General features: G+C 29.1%; 1 protein-coding gene and 1 pseudogene across 2 annotated transcripts in view; one reads left to right on the top strand and one right to left on the bottom strand.

Moving 5' to 3' along the window:
• The first annotated feature begins 4086 nt into the window (after positions 1 to 4086).
• On the top strand, positions 4087 to 4646 carry LOC129292315 (DNA-directed RNA polymerase subunit alpha-like; annotated as a pseudogene).
• A 10347-nt stretch (positions 4647 to 14993) lies between these two features.
• LOC129292673 (two-component response regulator-like APRR7) overlaps positions 14994 to 24619 on the bottom strand; it is a 49355-nt gene continuing 39729 nt past the window's right edge. Inside the window, exons 7-11 of one of the 2 annotated variants that reach the window (XM_054930269.1) lie at positions 20419 to 20587; positions 18770 to 19226; positions 17765 to 18054; positions 16273 to 16772; positions 14994 to 15435 (exon numbers count right to left, since the gene is read on the bottom strand). In XM_054930269.1, the coding sequence (XP_054786244.1) occupies positions 15337 to 15435; positions 16273 to 16772; positions 17765 to 18054; positions 18770 to 19226; positions 20419 to 20587 (1515 nt within the window). In that variant the 3' untranslated portion in view covers positions 14994 to 15336. The remainder of the gene's footprint in view (positions 15436 to 16272; positions 16773 to 17764; positions 18055 to 18769; positions 19227 to 20418; positions 20588 to 24619) is intronic. The other variant, XM_054930270.1, reaches the window with a different exon arrangement.

Here is a 24619-nt window from a genome sequence, read left to right as displayed (position 1 = left end):
TTAGCATGATATTCACTTTTCAAACTAAGTTTTAGGGCTTGTTTGGATTTCAGTTGCGTATAATTGATTATGAAAATAATTAATTAATATAATTAATTTTAATTATAATTGATTATGTTATAATGTAATCTGTTTAGATATTTTTTAAAAAAATTAATTTTAGCTGTACAAATTATCATAAAAATATCGCTTTTTAAAATTAAATTATTGATAAAGTTTAATTTAATATTATTAAATTTGTTAAACTTTATTTAAGAAATAAAATATATTGTTTAACAATAAAATTGAACCTATAAGAAGCTTTTTAAAGCTTATTTCAAAATGTAATTCTAACTCAATAATTAAGTACTGAATTTTTTAATTGTTTGAGTAACTTTTACTAAAATTGATTATTCTATTCCAAAAATTGATTATCCGATCTATCCAAATAGGTTGTCACTCTCAGCCTCACCACATAGAATGCTAGCCATCCAAGTTAGCATGCTATCCATAAAATCGCACTTAGGTTGTCTCTAGGTTCATGCATATATAACGTGCTAGATCATCCATTTAGCATACGTTCTAAGATTCAAAGATTCATTCAATTTGTTGCAAGTCTCCATATTATGCACTAATCATCCAAATAGCATGTTATCTAGACACCTCTTCAAAAGTCTGGAAGTCCTTTGCTCTCGGGAAACACTAATGTTACGTTTGGTATGATGAAAATGGGAAGAATGGATTTGGAATTGAAAAAAGTATTTGTTTGGTATGATGGAATTGAAAACTTTTTGAATTTCAATTCCATCAAAACTAGTGGAAATCATTTCCATAATAAAAATCAAATTTTGCAATTTCATGATGCATTTTTTTTTATTTTTTTATCCCTCCCTCTCAATCTTTTTCTTCTTTGTATTAGCCCTTTCTTGTCTCAACCTTCTGATGATTGACATGCTAGATTGGATGAAGATGATGGTGATGGCGACAACCTCTTCTCCATCTCCTTCATCGACAACGACGACAACCACTAGATCTGGAGAGAGGATACAGCTAATACTTTTTCTTCATCCTCCTTCTTCGTAGACGGTGATAGTGATGATGACGATGATCTCTATCAACAACAATGGCAAGCACCAGATTTGGAGAGAGAATATTTGCGTCAATCTTATCGCTTGTATCTTTTGTATATTTGTGTCTTTCTTCATTCCTTTGCATGGATCAAAGAACCATTTTGAGCTATGCACAACAAGGAAGCAGGTTTGCAGTTTGGATTTTCTCCAATGGTTTTGAGTTCATTACCTGAATCTGGCTTGGATAAACGTCACTTCATCGATTTGTTCCCAAATCTGGGTTTTGATTTTTTTGGATTGTTGCTGTTGATTGGATGGAGATTTGGCTGATGGTTTTTCAAGCTGGTGGTTGAGGGATTTTTTCCCCCTAATTTTGGAGGGTACTTTAGTATTTTTTACATTTAAAATATACATATTAATTAAATATTATATGAGGATTCTATGAACATACCAAACATATTTTTAAACCTCATTTTCATTTCCACTTTCATGTCTATTTCCATCTCCATATCCATTTCCATTTCCATCAAAATTATTTCCATTGTACCAAATGAGGCATAATAGAGCTCTAATCACTGTAGATCTATAGTATGATATCTAGTAATGTTTTCAGAATCGAATCGGATATTGAATCGGAAAAGTCAACAGTTCACAATTTGCATGGTTCAATCGAATTGGATCAATGGTCAAACTGGTAATGTAATAATTAAATTTAAAAATTATTTATGCATATAATAATCTAAATATAAGAAATATATATGAAATTGCTATTTAACTTAAAAAAATCAAATATTTTAAGTTTATTATGACTTAACAAGCCAAATGATACAACATAATACCAAATGATTAAAAAAAATTAGTCAAGTTTTTTAAAAAAATTGATAAAAAATAAAATTTTTTTTGAACAGTCTGGTTTTTAAAAACCGAATCTAATTCCCAGTCTGACCGCCGGTTCAAAACGACTCAACCCTTAAAACGATTTTCTCATATGAACCAAACCAGAATTCAGACCTATCGACGGTCAGACAGGTCCAACCATCCAGTCCAATTTTAAAAACATTGATATCTAGTGAAGGCTCGTGTGCTTCAACTTGCTTTCTTTTATGCCATCCTAGATAGCATGGTAGCTTTTCTAGTTGTCTTACTCTAAGATGCTATCTAAAATGCAAAATGTATCATTTATGATGACAGTTCTCAAAACAAACTATCGCCATAAATCCTTCTAGACAATATTTAAAAGGTTTAAATATAGTAATTTAATTAATTGTCCAAAATAAATTATTAATTAAATGATTAATTTTCTTTTTGATTGGGATAGTCACATTTATGGTGATAGTTATGAAGAATACTTGTGGTAAATTAGATGATTTATGTTGACAGTTGTCAACAAACTTGTCACCATAAATGTGTTTAATTTAACACATTTTAAATACAATTAAAAAATTGATTACATCAAATAAAATTATTAATTATATTATTAATTATTTTCTATTAATTGAATAATATTTAAGATATATGAATAATGTCTCAAATAAGACATATTAAATTAATTTTATTTAATAAGTTATATTAATTATTAAAATTAATTTATTAATTATTAAATTTCAATATTAACAGATTTAATTTAAATTTTAAATTAATTAGTAATTGAAGTAATAGAATATTTAACAAGTCATATTAATTATTTCATAATTGTGTTTGAAATTCTGACAAAATTATTGAAAATTTGCTCAAATTTATTTTAATAAATTATAATTTTTATTTTTTTTTACAATGAGGCCACAGCAGTCCCAGTTGAGGGTTTTGTAAACCCTATTCTCTTCCAATGAATAAATTTAGAATTTAGTTAAGGAATAACAAATATAAAAATAAGGGCCTTCGTTCATAAAATTTGGGGAAAATGTTGACTGATTCGTTGATGCAGACGAATTATAGTTATTTGTTTCAATCCAAGACATAAAGAGAGACAAGGATAATCTTTCCAAAAAAAAAAAAGAGGCTTGACCAGATGCACAAAAAAAATGAAAAAATTATCTTCCAATTTGATTTGGAATATATTTGAATATTTGTGAATATTTGAATATTTTTGATGTATTAAGATATATTAAATTCAAATATATTAATATATAATAATATATAATAATATTTTTAATATTTATTTCATTTTTAATTTAATTTTTAATTTATATTTATTTTTTATTTTTATAAAATTTATAAAAGAAATAAAATAATATGATATTGAATTGAATTCTATTTTCAATTTTTATATTTAATAATGTATAATAATTTAATTTTTAATTAATAAATAATAATAAATTGAATAATATATTAATTACATTTAATATTAACAATTTATTGATTAATTTCTATTTTATATATTGATAGTTTATATATTGATTAATAAATAATAATAATATAATTAATAATAATAAATATATTGAAATTGAAATCAAATGAAAAAATAGAAAAATAGAAAGAATCCACTTTTAACATGAAATGGATATATCCATATATCTCTGACTTATACTGATGAGATGATAAAATATGGGAAAACCTATACCAAAAATAAGTTCATGTAGAAATGGACGTATTGGTTCATGTAAGAATGTGTGTAAAATACCAAAGGGCGTTATTAATGTTCAAGCTAGTTTTAATAATACTATTGTGACTATTACAAATGTACAGGGTTAGGTTATTTCTTGGTCCTCCACCGGTACTTGTGGATTTAAGGGTATAAGAAGGGGACACCTTTTGCTGCTTAGACCATTGCAAAGAATGCTATTCGGATAGTAGCAGATCAAGGTATGCAACGAGCAGAAGTCATAATAAAGGGTCTTGGTCTCAAAAGAGATACAGCATTAAGAACTATTTATATAAGTGATATACTATTAAGTTTCATACAGGATGTAACCCCTATACCACATAATGGATGTAGGCCCATAAAAAAAAGACATGTATAAAAGGAAAAATAAACATTGAAAAGATTTTAAGAGAAATAAATAATTTAAATTCAAAGATTTGATCAAAATAGATTATTATGGTTCAAGAGAAAGTAAGAGCATCCACTCAAACATTGCAGTGGAAATGTGTTGAATCAAGAGTAGATAGTAAGTGTCTCTATTATGGACGTTTTATTTTATCTCCACTTATGAAAGTTCAAGCCGACACAATAGGCATTGTGATGTGAAGAGCTTTGCTTGGAGAAATAGAGGGAACATGCGTCACACATGCAAAATATGAGAAAAATACCACATGGAAATTCTACCATAGTGGGTATTCAAAAATTAGTACATGAAATTTTAATGAATTTGAAAAAAATTGTATTGGGAGGTAATCTCGATGGAACTCGAGATGCATCTATTTGGGTTAAGGGTCCTAGATATGTAAATGTAACTGCTCAAGACATAATTTTACTACTTTCTGTGAAAATTGTTGATAATACATAATATATAGCTAACCTAGCAGAACTTATAAATTTTTGTATTGGATTACAAATTGAGGGAATCACGAATATAATATAAAAACACTAAATACCTTTCAAGACGAAAATTATCCTATAGATATTGTATTCATGCTTGCTTGAAATGCAAATTTTAGTATTCATTCTTATGTAAATGGGAATGAAAAACAAGAGATATCTTTTCTGGAAATATGGACAAATGAAAGTTTAACTCCTTAAGAAGCACTTTATGAAGCCTTTCAAAATTTGATTGATTCGTTTATTCCTTTTTTACATGCAAATGAAAAAAACTTCAATTTAAAAAATAATCAACACAAAGTAACTTTACCCCTTTTACTTTTCATGATGGATTGTCTAAACTAAGGAAAAAATAAAAAAGAAATAGCATTGAAATCCATTTTTATTGACCAATTAGAATTGCTTCCTAGGATCTATAATTGTCTCAAAGGGTCTAACATGCATACATTATTGAAGCTTTTGAATAACAGTCAAGAAGACTTTATGAAAATGTAAACCCTCAGCTGGGGCTGTTGTGACCTCATTGTGAAAAACTTAATAAAAAATATAATTTATTAAAATAAATTTGAACAAATTTTAAAAAATTTATCAGAATTAAGACACATTCATAATTATGTCTTGATTTAGACACAATTATGAAATAATAGCTAGACTGATGACAATATTTATTACTAAAATATATTTTAAATAATAAAATTAATTTTTTTCCAAAATCCAATATATTAAATATGTCTTAAATTAGAAACTAATTAAAAGTTAAAGAAAAAATTAATATATATCTTAATAAAAAAATTTAAATTTAGGAGAAAACTATAAAAAATTAATTTTAATTTATTTAATTATGTTTGAATTAAGACATAATTTAAATTATGTTTGAATTCATGCAACCTATGGTGATAGGCGCCCTTGAGCCTGTCACCATAAATGTGTCCAAAATATTAGACACACTTATAACAATAGGCCTGAGGGCACTTGTTGCTATAAGTTGTATTAATGTCTGTTGCCATTAATATATCTTTTTCCCTTAGCTGATACATGCGTGTGTCTCTCCTATGTCATTTTGCTGCCTCTCAGCTCTTCTTTCACCTCTTAGCTTATCCTGTCTCCCTTAGCTCACTCATCCCTTAACTTATTCCCTCAGTTCAACCTGACGATCTCCCCCTTAGCTTACATTGCTGCCATAGCTCACCTTTTAGCTTGCTATCGTAGCTCATGCATCTCTCCCAGCTAGATGTCGCCCCCAGCTCATGTGGTAGCTCTCCATGCCCCCAGGTTTAATCCCCTAGCTTGTCGTCACCTCCAAGCTCGCTGTTGCCCCCATCCAATTTTTTTTTTAAATTTTTTGACTTTAATTTTCTTTATCATTTTTTGGGTAAAATTGACTTTTATTTTGTTAATTAACCTTTTACTTTAGGAAATTATTTTTTATTGTTTTTATGTTCTTTTCATTTTTTTTAATTTATTTGTTAGGATAATTTTTGAACATCTATTGTGAAATATTATATTATTATTTGATGATTATATGTAATAGCTTGAGATGTAGTTTGAATTGATTGTTAATTAGAGCTGATAATTATTAACAATTCAATTGAGATGTATTTAAATTGATCAAATTGGGGGTTTAATATTTGAAAAATTTCAATTTATAAGTTATTATACCACTGAATTTTTTTAAAAGATTTCCATGATTGATTTCTTTAAATTTAGTATAATTTATTTGTTGTAATTTGTTGAAATTGGTGTTTTAGTGATTAAGGTTAAATAAAACCATATATCTTAATTATCCTTTTAGCTCCACAAAATTAATTTGTGTGCTAATTTTTTTATTAAAACATTGAGAATTTGCTATTGATTAGAATTGATAATTATTGACAATTCAATTGAGATGTAAATTGAGGAATTTAGTGCACTGAAAATTTCACCATATAAATTGTTATGCTACCAAAATTTCAAGTAATAAATTATTTGTTAATATTTAAAATAAGTAATGATGAACTGTAATTGGATAGATACTTTGTGAACAAGTGATAAATATGAGAGGAGGATAGATTAAATTTTGAAATTTACAAAGAACAATGTTCTTAATAATGAAGGATTGTTTTATTATTCTTATGTTAAGTGCTTGGATGGGTTGTGACAAAGTCTTATGAAGATTAAGTATCATTTAATTTGTTTTGGGTTTTACAAAACATACAGATAATGGGTATTGTATGATGAATCTATAAAATGTATTGTGCCACGCGATGAGGATGATGATAAGGATTTTTGTGATCAAATAGAGAATATGTTATATGATACTGACATTGAAGCTATTAAGAAGGTGTACAAATATGATAATTTGTGCAATAATTTAGAAACACCTTTGTGTTTAGGATGTACAAAATATATATGACTAATAGTAGTGTTGTAGTTGTTCAATTTGAAAGCGAGATATGGGTGGACTAATAAGAGTTTAACAAAGTTGCTTAAACTGTTGAAAGAAATGCTTATGGAGGGAAATACATTTTCAAGTAGTTACTATGAGGCAAAAAAAAATATTGGGGTTATTTGAAACAGTTTTTATTTTATTGTTCTGAAAACTGGTGTTTTGTAGAACATGTTTTGATAGCAAAAAAATAATGAAAATAAGTGTTTTTTTATTCTTCCTTATTTTCCAGAACAATAATTACAAAATACCTAAAAGTTGTTTTCATTTTTCTGTTTTCCAAAATAATATTTTATTTTTTGTTTTCTAAAATATTTTTTAAAAACATGTTACCAAACAAATTTTTTATTCTCTTGTTTTGAAAAACAAAAAACTATTCTCAAAATAAGTTTTCAAATAGACCCATTGTGTCCAATGAGTTTGGGATACAAAAAATAGTGTCTAATCATGATCATAAAATTATCCAATGATTCAAAATATCAATTTACAATATGAAAACATGGTTAACTTAACTAATCTACTAATTCAATAATTTACCCCTTAATTAATAATAAGATTCAAAATTAGAGTTTGGGATGATACCTTCATGCTGAGATGCAGATTTTTTCAATCAAAACTTCGCTGAAACCCAAAGAAGTAAAATGAAAAGAAAGACCAGAAGATTCAAGATCTCGTGCTGCTGAAGCTGCCAGACCAAGATAAATGGGATCATTTAGCCCTGTTATTGTGTCGTCATCACCACCTTGTGGTCGCTTTCGGTTCTGGAGATTTTGATATAAACTAAGACTACTTGGCCCAGTGTCAGGAGGCTTGTCACCATTATCTTGAGGGCTTGAGGATTGCGATGGATTAACTTGGTTTGATTTAGGTGGACAAGGAATGATCCAAACATATGTAAAAGACCTGAAATTGTAAATCAGGATGCGTTCAAATAAAGAGGAAGGATAGGAAATAAGTACAATAGGATCCTCAAATTGGGCAAAAGACTATGAAGTTGGGCTTGGATCTAAAACTCCAAAGTTGCGAATTAACATATGCTTCTGGTGGTGACACAGAAAATAGTATTATAAATATTATATTATTAAACATTATATTTATCATAAATTAAAACATAAACTATTAAATAGATTTATATTAATCATAAAATCAATAAGTAATTCAATTATTAATATTAAATAATTTAATATTATTTATTTAATTATTATATATTTTTTTTATTACTTCACCTCTCAGAGTGCTTTTTTTATTTTTTAATTTTTTGTTCAAGTCTTTCAGAGTGCTTCCTTTAATTTATATTTTTTATTATTTTACTTTTTGGAGTGCTTCCTAGAAGTGCTTTGGAAGGAAATTCAATTTTTTTATTTTTTATTTAAGTCTTTCGAAGTGCCCTCTTTTGGAAATATTCTAAAAGACTACCATATTGGAGCACTTATTTTTACAAGCACTCTAGTATGTTCTACTTTAATATTTTGAAGCATTTTTAAATATAAGTGTTATGAAATATGCGCTCCCATAATTCTTTTTTTATAGTTGTGTTCTTTTCATTTGATCATTCCAAGGTTCATGTTGTTGACAAGCCATGACAAACCAGGTATCGTATTTAGGATTGTTGGCTGCTGCAGGTTGGGTTGCTTCACCAATCAAGTACTTTCCTTTTTCTTTTCCATGAACAAACAGTAGAACACTTTATGACCAGTGTAGATTATAAATGTTCGGTTTGTGTCCTACGTTAGAGTGAGAGAGACCGTTGCTTGTTAGGTTATGACTTAGGGCATATTCGATCTTCTTGTGCGAGCCACTCAATTGTGCTTTTTCATGTGATTTAGAGCCTGAATCATCTATGCTTCCATGGAAGGCATTGAATGTGCTGGAACTTACAAACTTCTGAGACATGCAGCCTCAAAAGATAACATGATGTCTGTATGTCTTTTTTCTTTAGCTAATACAAGCTCATGTCTCCTTTGTCATTTTTCTACCTCTCAGCTCTCCTTTCACCTTTTAACTTCTCTTGCCTCCTTTAGCTCACTCTTCGCTTAGCTCATTCTCTTGACCTGACTCAACGATTCCCCCCTTAGCTCGCATTACTGCCTTAGCTCATGCGTCTCCCCCAACTAGCCATCGCCACCAGCTCTTGTGATAGCTCTCCGTCCTCTAGCTCCCCATGCCCCAACTAGCAGTTCAATCCCCTAGCTCGCCGTCACCTCCAAGTTCACTATTACCCCCGTTCAAGTCTTTTTTCCCCCATTTTTTTTAGGCTTTAATTTTCTTTTTCATTTTTTGGGGTAAAATTGGCTTTTATTTTGTTAACTAACCTTTTACTTTAGGAAATTATTTTTCTTTGGTAATTTTTTTATTGTTTTTATGTTCTTTTCTTACTTTTTTTTTGTTTTTCAATTTGCTTGTTGGGATAATTTTTGAACACCTATTATGATAAATTATATAATTGTTTGATGATTATATGTAATAGCTTGAAATGTAGTTTGAATTGATTGTTGATTAGAACTACTAATTATTAACAATTCAATTGAGATGTGCTTAAATTGATAAAATTGAGGGTTTAGTGCCTGAAAAATATCAATTGATAGGTTGTTATGCTGTCGATTTTTTTTTTAAATTTTTGTGATTGATTTCTTTAAATTTAGTATAATTTATTTGTTGGAATTTGTTGAATTTGGTGTTTTAGTGATTAAGATTAAATAGAATAATATATCTTAATTATCCTTTTAGCTTCACAAAATTAATTTTTGTGATAATTTTTTTATTAAATCATTGAGCATTGATTGTTGATTAGAATTGATAATTATTGACAATTCAATTGAGATGTGCTTAAATTGATAAAATTGAGGGATTTAGTGTCCCAAAAATCTAACTTTATAAATCATTATGCTGCCAAAGTTTCAAATCATAAATTATTTGTTAATATTTAAAATACATTATGATGAATCGTAGTTGGATAGATGCCTTAAGAACAAGTGATGAATATGAGAGGATAGTAGATCAATTTTTAAAATTTGCAAAGAACAATATTCCTAATAATAAAGAATTATTCTATTATTCTTGTATTAAGTGTTTGAATGGATTGCAACGAAGTTCTGTGAAGATTAAGGATCATTTAATTAGTTTTGGATTCTACAAAGTGTATAAACAGTGGGTGTTGCATGGTGAATCTAGAAAATATAGTGTGCCAAGGGATGTGGATGATGATATGAATTTTGGTGATCAGATAGAGAATATGTTATGTGATATTGGCATTGAAACCGTTGAGAAGGTGTATAAATATGATAGCTTATGCAATAATTTAGAAACATCTTTGTATTCAGGATGTACAAAATATACACGACTAACAGTGATGTTGAAGTTATTCAACTTAAAAGCGAGATATAGGTGGAGTAATAAGAGTTTTATAGAGTTATTTAGACTATTGAAAGAAATGTTTTCAGAAGGAAATACACTTTCAAGTGGTTATTATGAGACGAAAAACATATTGTGTTCAATGAATTTGGGGTACCAAAAAATATTGTGTCCAATCATGATCATAAACTTGTCCAATGACCCAAAATATCAATTTACAATTTGAAAACATGGTTAACTTAATTAATTTACTAATTCAATAACTTACTCATTAATTAGCAATAAGATTCCAAATTAGAGTTTGGGATGATACCTTCATGCTGAAATGCGGATTTTTTCAACCAAAACTTCGCTGAAACCCAAAGAAGTAAAAGGAAAGGAAAGACCAGAAGATTCAAGATCTCGTGCTGCTGAAGTTGCCAGACCAAGATAAATGGGATCATTTAGCCTTGTTATCACCATCTCGTGGTCGCTTCCGGTGCTGGAGATTTTGATCTAAACTAAGACTACTTGACCCAGTGTCAGGAGCTTTAATTTGTCACCATCATCTTGAGGGCTTGAGGGTTGCGATGGATTAACTTGGTTTGATTTAGGTGGAAAAGGAATGATGCAAACATATGTTGAAGACCTGAACTTGTAAATCAGGATGTGTTCAAATAAAGATGAAGGATAAGAAATAAGTATAATAGGATCCTCAAATTGGGCAAAAGATGTTGGGCTTGGATCTAAAACTCCAAAGTTGCGTATATACACATGTTTCTGGTGGCAACACATAGAATGGTATTATATATGTTACTCTCTCCATTTTAAATTATAGGACATTTTGAGAAGAGTTTTTCTATTTTAAAATATAATACACTTTAAGTAAATTAAGATTTTATTAAATGTATCAATTTTAATATTATTTTTTTCTCTTTATAATTAATTTACATCCCTTCTCTTTTCAATGTATTAAATGATGCGTATTTTAAAAAGTTTATATTTTTATTTTGAAAAGATAAAGTTGTTAAGTGTATTTAATAAGGCTTATTGGTATGTAAAATTTTATTTAAAAGTGTCTTATAATTTAAGACAGGGAGTATATTATTAAACATTAAATTTATCATAAATTAAAACAGAAACTATTAAATAGATTATTAATTAAAAGAAATGAAATCATAAATATGCTAATCATAAAATCAATAAGTAATTCAATTATTAATATTAAATAATTTAATATTAACTATTAAATTATTATATATTTTTTATTACTTCACCTTCTAGAGTGCTTCCTAGAAGAAGTGTTTCAAAAGGTGATTCAATTTTATTTTTTTTTATTTTTTGTTTAAGTCTTCCAAAGTGCTTCTTTTATTGTACATTTTTTATTACTTCACTTTTCAAAGTGCTTCCTAGAAGAAGTGCCCTGGAAGGTGATTCAATTTTTTTATTTTTTGTTCAAGTCTTTTGGAGTGCTTTCTTTTGGAAGCACTCTGGAAGACTACCATACCGGAACATTACTTTTCAAAGCACTCTAGTACAGAGCATTTCTAAATATAAGCACTCTAAAATAGGCATTTTCATAAATTTTTTTTTTTTTTGTAATAGTGTTCCTTTCATTTGATCATTCCCAGGTTCACGTTGTTGACAAGCCATCACATACGAGGTATCATGTTTAGGATTGTTGGCTGCAGGTTGGGTTGTTTCACCAATCAAGTACTTTCCTTTTTCTTTTCCATGAACGAACAATAGAACACTCTATGACCAGTGTAGATTATAAATGTTCAGTCTGTGCCCTACGTTACTGTGAGGGAGACCGTTGTTTGTTAGGTTATGACCTAGGGCAGCTTTGATCTTATTGTGAGAGCCACTCGATTGTGCTTTTTCATGTGATTTGGAGCTTGAATCATCTATGCTTCCATGGAAGGCATTGAATGTGTTGAAACTTACAAACTTCTGAGACATGTAGCCTCTCTAATATCATGAGGAAATCAGAGTACACCTTTGTTTTTCTTAATCACTTATTGAATGATGCAATACAATCAGAATATATTGAGGATGATGCGCAACAATCACGAGCCCATATCTTCCAGAATACAATAAGCCAAAACACAAAAATAAAATACAATAAAAGCAATTTATTAATCCCATGATATTGGGGATTTATGGCTGAGCTAATAAACTAGGGTTTAACTAGATATAGGATGATGGACCCAAGTATATGGGTCGAGCCTTCTCTTCAAAGGTCTCAATACCTATTTTAAACACTCACATTATCTTCAATTCATTCATTTATCTCCAGGGTTTGGTCAAAACCCCCCATTAAAGCTCTAAATTAACATACTCACTAACCCAAATGATTAAAAGTCCAAATAAACATTTAACAATCCTTGGAAGTTACATTCTTTGGTGGAAACATGATCCGTTTTCAGATTCCACCAAACGACAACCTAAAACCGCCAAGAAAATGGGTTAGAGAGGGTGAGAAGGATGATGGGAAGCTTACCCAATTGATTACAAAGCCTCTAATATCTCCAAATGGACATAACTTTGAAACCCTAGTAGAGCTCTAATTGTCACCTGATGTTCTCTCTCTTCTTCTTGCCATTTTTCTGCCTCTCACCTGAATTTGATATTTTAGATTTTGTACCATCTCTATCTTAGAGCATTGTTCCATTCGTTACAAAAAGGCTAATATGGTTTGACCTATTGGGCCCAATGCGGCCCAATATTCCCTTAGATCTAGATCCAAGCATCTTTAAAGGTCTACTAAGCCCATTAATCAACCATTAGTTGTTTCCTACTTGATTTAATATTTCAATTATCAATTTACTCTTAATTAACCTTAATTAATCTTAATTAAGTTTTCAAGATGTTACAGCAAGGGCAACCATGAGCAATACGACAGCAAGAATCACAAACCCAACAAGAGGAGAGTGCAAAATTATGGTTGGAATGCTTGGAAAGGGTTGTCAAAGTTCTTGGGAGATTTTTCGAAGCTGTCTAAACTTTTAAAATGCAAAATAATGTGGAGGAGATTTTAAAACAAATTACGTGGATGATTATTTGAAAGTAACTATTTGCAAGTATTATCTATTTAATGATTATTTGAAAATAATAATAGTCAAATATATGCTTAAGATATTTGACGGTTATTTTCAAAGAAATGTCAATTATGATTATCCTTAATAACCATCAAATAAATTTTTCCTAAAATTCCACCTCTTTATTTGATGTTTCCTAAACAACCGACAAGTATAGGACATCATAGAAGGGCTAGCTTTTTTTGTAAATAGTATTTGTACTAGTGCATAAACTAGCACATTGGAACAAATTTCTGTTACAAAAGAGTAGTCATTGCAATATTAAGTATATTGTGGTGTTGGATGGAATATTTCCATCACAAATAACGGATCAACTACTACATATTAAAGTCAATAAGTAGTGCCACAATAATAAGTGATTGTGAAAAGGAGAATCACATTTAATTTGGCTCCATTGTATGTAATATCACATGTGATATATCATAGTTGTTAATCTCAAAACGATCATGTTATGGGAGGCCAAAGCGTCAATAAATTTCTTAGAGTTGGGAACCAGATGTCATTTCTATCTTGTGAAATCTTATATGGTTTAATAAACATCTAAAAATTAAGTGTCAAGGTCCAATAGTATTCTTAAGTCAACATGTATGTATGTAGATAATCAGTGTAGTAAGGAATTTGATCCATCATGATTACTTGAGAAAAAGTGTGAAAATTGACGATATAAATAATAAAATCCATAGGGAGTCCCCTCATTCTATAAACAATGTGAAATTTTGCTCACACATGCCATTTGGTTCCATGCAAATATTTCACTCCTTCAATTTTTTTTATGCATTTCAATAGACTTTGAATGTTAAAAATAATTACAATCTTCTGAAAATTTGAATTGGTGAGCTTCTGAAAATTTGAATTATAGTCTAGTCTACAAATTGCAAGAACAATAAAATCTAATGGTGTATGTATTTGGATTAATTGGGATTTGAATTTGGATCAAATCTCGAATTTGGATCAAATTTTTTATTTAGGTACATAAAAATTTACAGAATCCACTACTTATTATATTTCCTTTGTAATTTTAAAAATTTAATGGTGATACTTCTATAACTCTTGTACTTTTTTTAATTTTTTGTTCTCGTCTCTTATTGATTGAAAAATAGAAAAAAATTCATCAATTCTAATTTTTTATTTTTATTTCAAATCTCAATTCATCTCTCTTTATTATGTGAAAATTTTTAAACTATTCAAATTAAACAAAGAATTTTAGACATTCGATTTGAAATCTAACATTTGAAATCTAAAATTCAAATCTAAATCCACCAATTCGAACACTACTAATTTCATTTTTAAAAAGTGAATCTCACCTCTTTCTTGTTCCCTAACCAAAACTTAAGTTGAAGATGTACAAACGGAAGGGATACTTAAAACACATAAACTTTCTTATAATAACAGATATTGGGCGTTCTCATATTCGTATATATATCATGCATGGACTTGTCTTGAGCTATTATTTTATGGAAAAATTATTTATCATGAACTAAGGAGCACTCTATTAAACAATTGAGAAAAACGAACTAAACCTAAATCCTATATATAATGCTACCAAAAGGGAGAAAAATAAAAATAAGATCCAGTTAAACAACAAAGTTACTAAAAGAGAGTTCTGATCGTAGCATCAACAAACATTAAATTTAAATCTTCAACTTAATACATAGGCACACCTATAAGTCCATGATGTTATTAGAGAAGGCTACACAGTTAAGGCATACCATCGTCTGCTGTCTGGTCTCAGCAATATATAGGTCACAGAGTTTCAATACACATACTAGATAACATGTCTTTCTACAGTCCCATGGAAAGGTCTTAAATGAAAATAGTTATGAATAGGGACACAACAACACTGGGAAATGAAAAGATTGACCCAATGAGGACAACAAAAGATGACGGGAAGTACCAATTAAGAATGTTGTTCTCCAAATGCCTTCATTCGGAGATCGAATTGCTCAACATTAATTACTTCCCTTTATTATTTTCATCAACTGCATGTCGTGCAAATTGTCCACGGACTCGAGGCCTCTGTTCTGCCAGTTTCTTCCTGCTTTGATAGCGAACCTAATGAATATCACAAAAGGAAGAAGCTTTAATTTGCAAGTCAAACACCACTCTTATATAATTGTAGCCTTATCAAATAACATGGGTACCTTTAATATTCCCTTATTCATGTTAATAAATTTTAATTGTGTTACCTCTTTTTTAAACAATAAAAACTAAATTGACAATTGGGACAAACTTAAGAGATGAACTCAATAAAAAATTAAATTTGAGAGATCAAATTAGTTATTGAGGCAATTTTGAGAGACTAAAAGTTCCATTACCCCTTTTTTTAAATATAAACATAAGGACTTATTGGTTGTTAACCTATGTATAAACTCTGTTACTTCTTGTGCTGACTTGTTAAAATTATAATGCGTCATACAAATGATAAATAGAAGAAAAAAAAAAGCTCGGAAAAAAAAAAGCTCGACATTAAATTAGAATTCTTAAATGGGCAATAAATGAAGCTTCAAAAGAAAAAAGACATGACATCTAGGACATATAGACAAAAAAGTTACTAGCTATTTTACTCACAATATTCAACTCATCATAATTTTACCAATTCCACAATAGAATTAATAGATTTATGTACACATAAGCAAATTTAACTGTATTTGTGATGATAACGACTAAAATTGTATACAAAGACTAATACTAAAACACCCTAAAAAAATAAACACCACAAGTTACGTTTTCCCCTTTTAAAATACCTTTTAATTAATGATACTATTAAATCTCAACAATAAAAGCGTCAATGAGATTGGGCTATATTATTTCCTCATGATTGCCTAATGCACATGCATTTTATAAACAAAATAGTATAATAGTGATGACAAGATAGATTTATATACATACCCTTTTCTCAAAGCACCTCTCTTTCCTCTTCTGGCGAAACTTGTTCAAAGCAGCCTCTCTTCGTTCAAATCGATTCTGGATAGTAACATTTGGAGCAGTCTGATCAAATCTCATTAAACTAATTGTTCCCTCTTTTTCAGATATTATTCTATTATTATCATGATCATGTTCCATGTTTCCTGCTGATCTGCCATGTAATAAAGTGGCATTATTATTATTGTTCCCCATATCCATGTTGCTACCATGGTGACTCCCAGAGGCACTTCCATTTAAGCTCAGGTTGGCAGCATCGTTATTATTACTTTTAACTGGTGCACTACTCATCAAGGGATTAGTTGAGGATTCGTTCAGAGACATTGCTGTCTTGAGTTGTAGAGATTGACCATTTTGGTTGGCTTCTGCTTGATGATGAGCAACCATATTATGCATGTGATGATGATGGTGATGGTGGTGATAATGGTGATGATGCTGCACTTGTATATGTTGCTGATCACCATTTTCTGCAAAACCATGCATGCATGTCATCATTTCTTGTGTTACTATAAATTTTCCAAGTGCAAAACCATGCGTGTCAATAATAATTATTTTTATTAGGCTAAAGTGTATAATTAATCCTTTAACTTTACACAAGATTTTATTTTGGTGGTCCTTTAATTTAACCTTAACACTGTTATTTTTTATCACAAAAAATTTCTACAATATTAAACTTTTAAATATTGACAAAACATTCTTAAATATTAACATATTAAGTTTATTTTTTTTAAATTAACAATAATTGACATAAAAAATAATCATTTAAAATTAACAATGTTAGGATTAAATAACTAAAAAGATATTTTATAAAATTAAGGAACTAAATTGAAACTTTATATAAAATTAGAAGATCAAAAATACACTTTAGCCTTTTTATTATTAATCATGTGACCAAGTGTAAGTGATGACTTCTTTCACCTTCGATAATAAACAACTCATATCACTATACAAACACATTAAATGAAGAACGAGATTGTACAATTTAATATTTAAAAGAAACTTATTTTTATGAACTATAATAATTTATAGGAAACTTTGGCATAAGGAACAATAGGATGGAATAATATTTGTCAGTAAGGACCAACGCATGAGAGTTTTTAGAAATTTGTGTTTAAGATTCCTGAAATTTGATTGCAGATCTACATTGCAGCTTCAATGGTTGATCCTTATCATCCTTTTGGTCCTTATGCTCAATTTCCCCTAATTTGAAGTACGATCATCTTGTGGACTAATTTTGGAGAATTTCATTATTAAAGAAATAAATATAGTCTCCACCGGATTCTTTTATAAGAAAACCTTCAGATGTGAACCTATTTTTTAACACTATATTCACATAATTTGTCCCTAAAATTCATGCATTTTAACCCATTTAACAACTGATTGTATGTGTGAGAAAATATCCACATTTTTTAACAAATAATTTGATTTCTGCTAACACAATTAATTAACACATGCTTACCTTGAGGTGAAGGTTGAAGAGCCACATTTTGAGTAGGTTGGGATGTTGAAGAGGCTTGCATAAATTCAATGGTTGCAGGAGGTTTGGTGAAGTCATTATTATTTGTAGCTGAACCCATGTCGTAGTTGTTATTACTTCCATTGGAATATAAAGTATTGCGAGGCATGTTATTAAAATAAGTTTGCATGCCTTGCACTGATTCTACTGTTTTTGCTGCCTCTGAGCTATTATCAATCGGTGAACAACTACCAACATTGCCTGCTGGAGCTTGATGAGATGCTGAGTTGTACCTGCATGCATTTAATAATATTTTCGAATTTTGTTACCCTAGGAAAGCATTAGACTTGATGATCGTGATAATTGAAAAAAAAGCAAAGAAAAATTAAACTCTTTTTGAGATTATTAGGGCCCACATGAGAACTTGTTTTGAAAAATAAATTGTTTGGCAATGAGTGTTTTTATTTAATTTTTTCTGAAAATAAAAAACTAAAAGTTATTATAAAAAAAACTAAAAAAATCAGAATATCTTTTTAATATTTTGTTACTTTTTATTCTGCAAAACAAGAAAGAAAAGGAAAAAAAACATAATGTTTTCATTAATGACACCTATGTTAGTAAACTAAATAATTCTTTTAGCTTTTCTCATGAAAATTCTTGAACCCTTTGTTTCACCACTTTATACATGCTTTTCAGAATAATGATTTAAATAGATTTTTTCCCCTAAAACTTGTTATAAAAAATTACTCTATAGAATTGTTTTAAAAATATAAAAACAGAAAACATAATCAAACTAGCCTTGTTTTCACTATGAGATGTATTGCATATGATTCTCACTTTATTAACTCATTGATTAGATTATAAATAAATAAATAAATTGAAGTGAGAATCTTGAGATAAATCTAACAAAATAAAGAAAAATGGCCTTTTAAGAGATAATTCAATCAATTCACAAAATCACCCTGAATGAGTTTTTAATTACTACCATTTTTATATAAATACACATACCTTGAGAAGGCAGAACGATGTGATGGTTTCAAGACATGTTGATCTTGTACACTACTTCCAACGTCTGCTGTTGCACCATTCAACGTCCGATGGTTTCCATATATATTCTTATCTTCTTCATTAGAGATCATTCCATTTGGGTTCTCTAAACATTGTATTTCTAAGATGGGGTCAGAATTAGAATTAATGTTGGAGACAAGATCAACACCTGTTGGACCAATAATCACTTGATTTTTGTATTCTCCAACTAATCTTTCTTCAGTGCTATTTTGCTGATCCACTTGTTGTCTTTCTTCCTTGTCATGATCAACTTTTTCCTTCTCAGAGCTTTCATTAATGTTATAATTACAAGCATCATTGTTGGATGGAACTTCTCGTTGTCCAAGAGGTTGCATTAATGTTGGGATTGATCTAGGTGCTGTTATCTCCAAATTTATGTCTATGATCATGCCCAATGCTAGAAACATCACATAATTAATTATTAACAATCATATTTAGATGTACAATATGAACAACAAACAAATAAATAAGTAATTAAGAAGATTTATATCATTTGAACTCTGTGAGATACTTTCCCCCCGAATTTAACATGTATATCCATGTAAAGGTAAAAGACACCAATAGTTCCATTTTTAAACGTATATTTCCCTTATACCTCACCATTTCCCTTGTTGAAACGTGTAGTTATTAGTCTAACCACAGTAAATATAGTTGCACATATAACACAAAATTTGTTCAAAGTCATTAAAATTTGTTCATTAATTTAATAGTTATTTAATTGTATATTTGCAATAAATTTGGATAGAATATAACTTTTAATAGTTAAGGGATAAAATAACAAATCACAAGGGTTGTGAATCAGGAATCACATTGCTGAAAACTATACTGGAACTGAAATGGGCTAAACTATGCATGGTTGATTTAATATATATATATATATATATATATAACCAAGTTGTCTAATACTTGTGGTTAAACAATGTATAATGCACCTATAGTTTGATTTTAAGTAGTCAAAATATAATTTATTTTTGACTAAAAATATATAATTATTGGAATGGTTCTGCATCTAGATTATTAATTATGAATGTACGAGTTATATAAGTAGCATGGTGAATTATATTCTTGGGTGAAAGAGTAAATTGGCTCTTAAACTATAATTCTAAGAGTGTCTGGGACTCTAAACTTATTTTTTAAGTAATGTTCCTCTTCAACTTTCGAAACAATGCAATTTGCTTATTTTTATCGTTAATAAAAGTTAACTTTAATTGTTAGTTGACTAAAAAATAACAGAAAAGTACCACAAAAATTACAGAAAAGGATAAATAAAATTTTCTTGGTCATTTTCTATAATTTTTGGGGCCAATATATATAAAATTTGGATCCTTTACTGTAATTTTTTTATTCTTTTTTGTAATTTTCAAAGTTTTTCTAATTAAGTAATAGTTAAAATCAATTTTTTTTAAATGACAGGGCTAGATTGTACTGTTTTCAAAAGTCAAAGAGGAACATTATACCAAAAATAAGTTTAGAGTTTTAGACACTTCTGTACTTATAGTTTAGGAATTAATTTGCTCTTTTACCCTATATTTCTAGTACTAGCATATATAGCTAAAAATAGAGGCACAACATAAACACACTAAGCTCACCATCTTGTGTCTCACAATCCTTTGTTGTAGTTTTAGCAGGCACTGAATGAACAACTTGGGCACCAGCGCTACCTGAAGATGGATCACCTAATTTTTCCCTTGGGGACATTAGTCGTGGGCTATCGACTTCAACTGCCAACTTGGTCCAAGAATTCTGTAGAATAATGACCTAAAAATGAGTGTTCGAAGTAAAATATAGGGTATGATATGATAATTAATATATTTTAGATGGGAAAAACAAGTGCTTTTCTTTTGCTAGAGTCAATAAATCATATGGGTTGTTTTAAGAGTTCAATATATTATGCATGAGGATGTTTTTTCTCTTCTAAATTGCACATAATTAAGTGTATTTAAATGATTTGGTCTAAACTCATATATCAAATAATTGATGAAATCCACTATTTTCAATTTAAAACTCTCATGGTTTATATCCATAATCTTAGCGACGTTTTTAGTCAGAATTTATCGTAAAACCCATCAATATAATATTATATATAGGGATCATGGTCAACTTAGGCTAAACTACTACTTGTAATTTATTTCATATGAGAAATTTAGTTTATGGAGTTATAATCAAATTTGGTGATCAATGACTAATATCAGTTTATCACCAAATATCATTAATGTATTAGTGCATGTCATCTTAAAGAACTTGAACAAAGTTGACCATATTTCAAAGGACTAATTTCTTAATGAAAAATTAAAAATTATATGGAGCTTGATCCAAATTGACCACAACTTTAAGGACTAAAAACTATATTTTTCATATGACATGTGATACTCCAAATATCAATTATTGTCTACCAATTTTAATACACATAACTAATTTAATTAATTATTTTGATGAAATGTAATTCAGTTATTTGAATTTAGCTAAAAGGAAAACAAATGAAAACCATCTTAAAAGATAGGATTAAGGATTAAAGGGAAAATTTGTCTTGGAGGTTTTCTGCTAGGTGCACCTAATATCCTTAACCTTTAATTAGTGCAATGTTATCTTCAAAGTTTTAAAAATAGTACAATGTCACCCTATAGTAATATTTAACTAACATTGACTGTTATTATGAGAGTTAAAGGGAAATTTTGTTTTGAAAGTTTGTCTAGAGGAGTAGTTGGTATTCTAAACTTTTGATTGACATAATGCTTTTGTGCTATTAACTTTCAAATCAAAAGAAAGACTAACAACATCCCATCATAATCTAAAAGTCAAACAAAGATTTGGAGTTGAATTATATTGAATGCCTTTAAGTTAGAATTTGGGCTGGTTTATGTTACCCACATGCATGTCTAAATAAGTTTGTATTTACTCATGGTTAAGTTTGTGTAAGCCAATACATGCTCATTGACACATGTCTAGACTTGCTTATGGGCAAAATGAGGGCAAGTTCATACTTTATTATTCAAGAAAAAAAAATCTATCGAGCACTTAGGTAGGTTGGTTTGGTGCCCAAAAGCAACCTCAAGTAAGGTCTTTTGTCAAAATTTAGAAATATGAACCATTTCTAAACATTAGTAATGGGTTAGAATTTTCTTTTGATTTGAAGATTAATAATCCAAAAGCATTGCATTGATAAAAAGTTTAAGATATCAATTACTCATTCAGAAAAACTTTTGAGAAAAAAAATTCTTTTTTAATCCTAGTTATAAATTTTCAACTAATAGTTAACGTTGGTCAAACATTACGATAGAGTGATATTGCACTATTTTTAAAATTTTCAAGGCTAAGATTGCATTAATCAAAAGTTCAGGACACCAAGTGCGCCTAATAGAAAAATTTTGAGATAAATTTACCCATTAACCATAAAAAGATAATATTTACAAAATTTTTTATGTATTTCTAAAGCTAATAATTATAACGAAAAGAATGGGAAGGAATCTCAAAAATCTATTGGACACCATTGAACTCTATATGATGAGACGAATCTAAAATATGTAAAGTTGTTCAACAGATGGGTGGAGCCAGGTTGCTTCCTAAGGAAAAAATGGGGTGAAATGGAAAAATTGAGCGTAAAATGGCCAAACAGACTAAACTGAAAAGAATAAAAATCCTAAGGATAAAAGAAGGAATTTTAGGGACTACTATATCATAATTAAAGAATTTTTGGTCCCTACAAGTGAGAAAACACTTTACAAAGCTAGAAACTCAATCAGATGATAACAAAAACTTTGAAGAAAGTTTTAACTAACTAGTTTTAGCATGATGGACATAGTGGTTATCAATATGTCTAATTTTGATGATTCTAGATCTTAGTTTTAATGTCAACTTTTGGTCACTATACATGAGATAAAGAACAAAAAATAGAAAAGAGAAAGAAAATAAAAAAAAGAACAAGGGAGATTGAAAGAGAATAAAAAAGGCTATGATCATTCTAGTCAGATGATGAATAAAACTTTAGAAAAAGTTTTACCTAACTACTTTTAGCATGATGGACGTAGTGGCAGTTGTTAGTATGTCTAGTTTTGATGATTTTAAATTTTATAGCTGGAGGCTGGCTATCAACTTTTGGGTCCACACATAATTGAGTATTTATGATATTAGTTCTAATAATAATAATAATAATAATAATAATAATAATAATAATAATAAGAAGTTGCACTAGGATTTTATCATTTTGCATTTTTGGGGAGCATTATATTTTGAGGGTTCTAATCACTAAGTTAAGCTTTTAGGACATGATTCTTGCTATTCTTCCTTAGATTTATAGGGTTTAATTTATGAGGATTGGCTGATTTGAGGTTGTTTTGGTATTCTAAACATTTAATTAAGGATTAATTGTGGTAATTCAAAATGGGTTAGTGATTTTTGACTAATCTCTAAGTTTGAAATTGGGGGTCTTTGAGGATGATGAGGTTTGGGGTGTTCTCTTGTGTTGTTTATGGGTTATTAGATGAGCTATGCCAAAAATAGCTAGAAATCAAGAAATCACAAAAACACATTTAAAAAAGAAAGTGAAGCATGCTCTCAGCTTGGAGGAGGTAGGGTAGGGGATGTGAGTTTTTCAAAAATATGACCTCATATTTGGATTTCCATGAAAAACATATGGGGGAAAAGACTAAGAAATGAATTTTTATAGTTAGCGTGCAAAAACCCTAATTTTGACCTAAAAGGGAGAGTAGTTAAAGAACAAAGAAAGGGGTTAAGGGTTTTTATTTATGTTTAATAACCTCAATGACATAAAATTATCCTTTGTCATATGCATTTATAGTTTAGGCTTTCATATTTGTCAAGAGGATGTGCATAGCCTTGAAGAACTAAAAAAGAATGGAATACCGTATATCATTTAATTAGTGACCAAGGTAGCATTTTTACCATTCTTGAACTGAAGTTGTGTTTGATTGTTGCTATGGTTAGGGAATATTTTATATGTCTATTTTAGCATGAGCATGAGATAAGGTGATCATTGTTGATATGTGCACTTGCACGCGCCCCTTGTCCATTTGTACATCTCTTGTTTGATAACATGTTTAGAAAGTTATGGCATGTATATGATTTATAACTTGCAATGATTAACATATGTTGGGTGATAGTAATAGAACCTGTGCTACTGATATTTTTCCAAATCTAATTCTATTATTATAATCATGTTTTAGGCCCTTGATCAAGCATAGATAAAATCAAGGAGAGTCCCAAGTGAATGGGAATATGTTTTATGCTTATGAGAAAAGGTATTTTGAAAGTATGCTTGAGTAGTTTGAACAAATATTTTGGATCGTAAATATTTGAATCATGATTTTTTTTGATGAAGTTTTTATTATCAAGCAATGTATATGAATGATGGATTATGACATAACAAATTTTATGTCATGCGAGAATGACTTGTATGTTTATTTGAATTATATGAGAAAGCATGCAAGTTATGCAAATGTCTGAATTAAAAGGGTCCAATGCCTTTAGAAAAGTATTATGAGACTTTGAGATGATGCTAGATGTCTTATTATGACGAGTAAAGCTCTTTAATGCCAAATAAATGAATAAATCAAAAACAAAATCTATTAACCTCAAATCTAGATTTTGTAAGGGCAAAATGAGAAAGTAGTTTGAAAATTTATTCTAAAGTAAGTAAGCACAGTATAAGCTAGTAAATATTTTCCCTATATAGAGGACTTCAAGAGCTTGAATTAGAGACTAGAATGACCCACAAATGATTTTTTTTCTAAAATTAATTATGAATTTTTAAAGTCCGCCAAAATTTCTAAAGAT

Source organism: Prosopis cineraria, unplaced genomic scaffold (genome assembly GCF_029017545.1).
Source record: "Prosopis cineraria cultivar Desert tree isolate PC_DT_omini unplaced genomic scaffold, ASM2901754v1 PC14, whole genome shotgun sequence".
NCBI classification, from domain to species: Eukaryota; Viridiplantae; Streptophyta; class Magnoliopsida; order Fabales; family Fabaceae; genus Prosopis; species Prosopis cineraria.
Note: the sequence above shows the minus strand (reverse complement) of the source record. Positions and strands in the feature narration are given on the sequence as shown.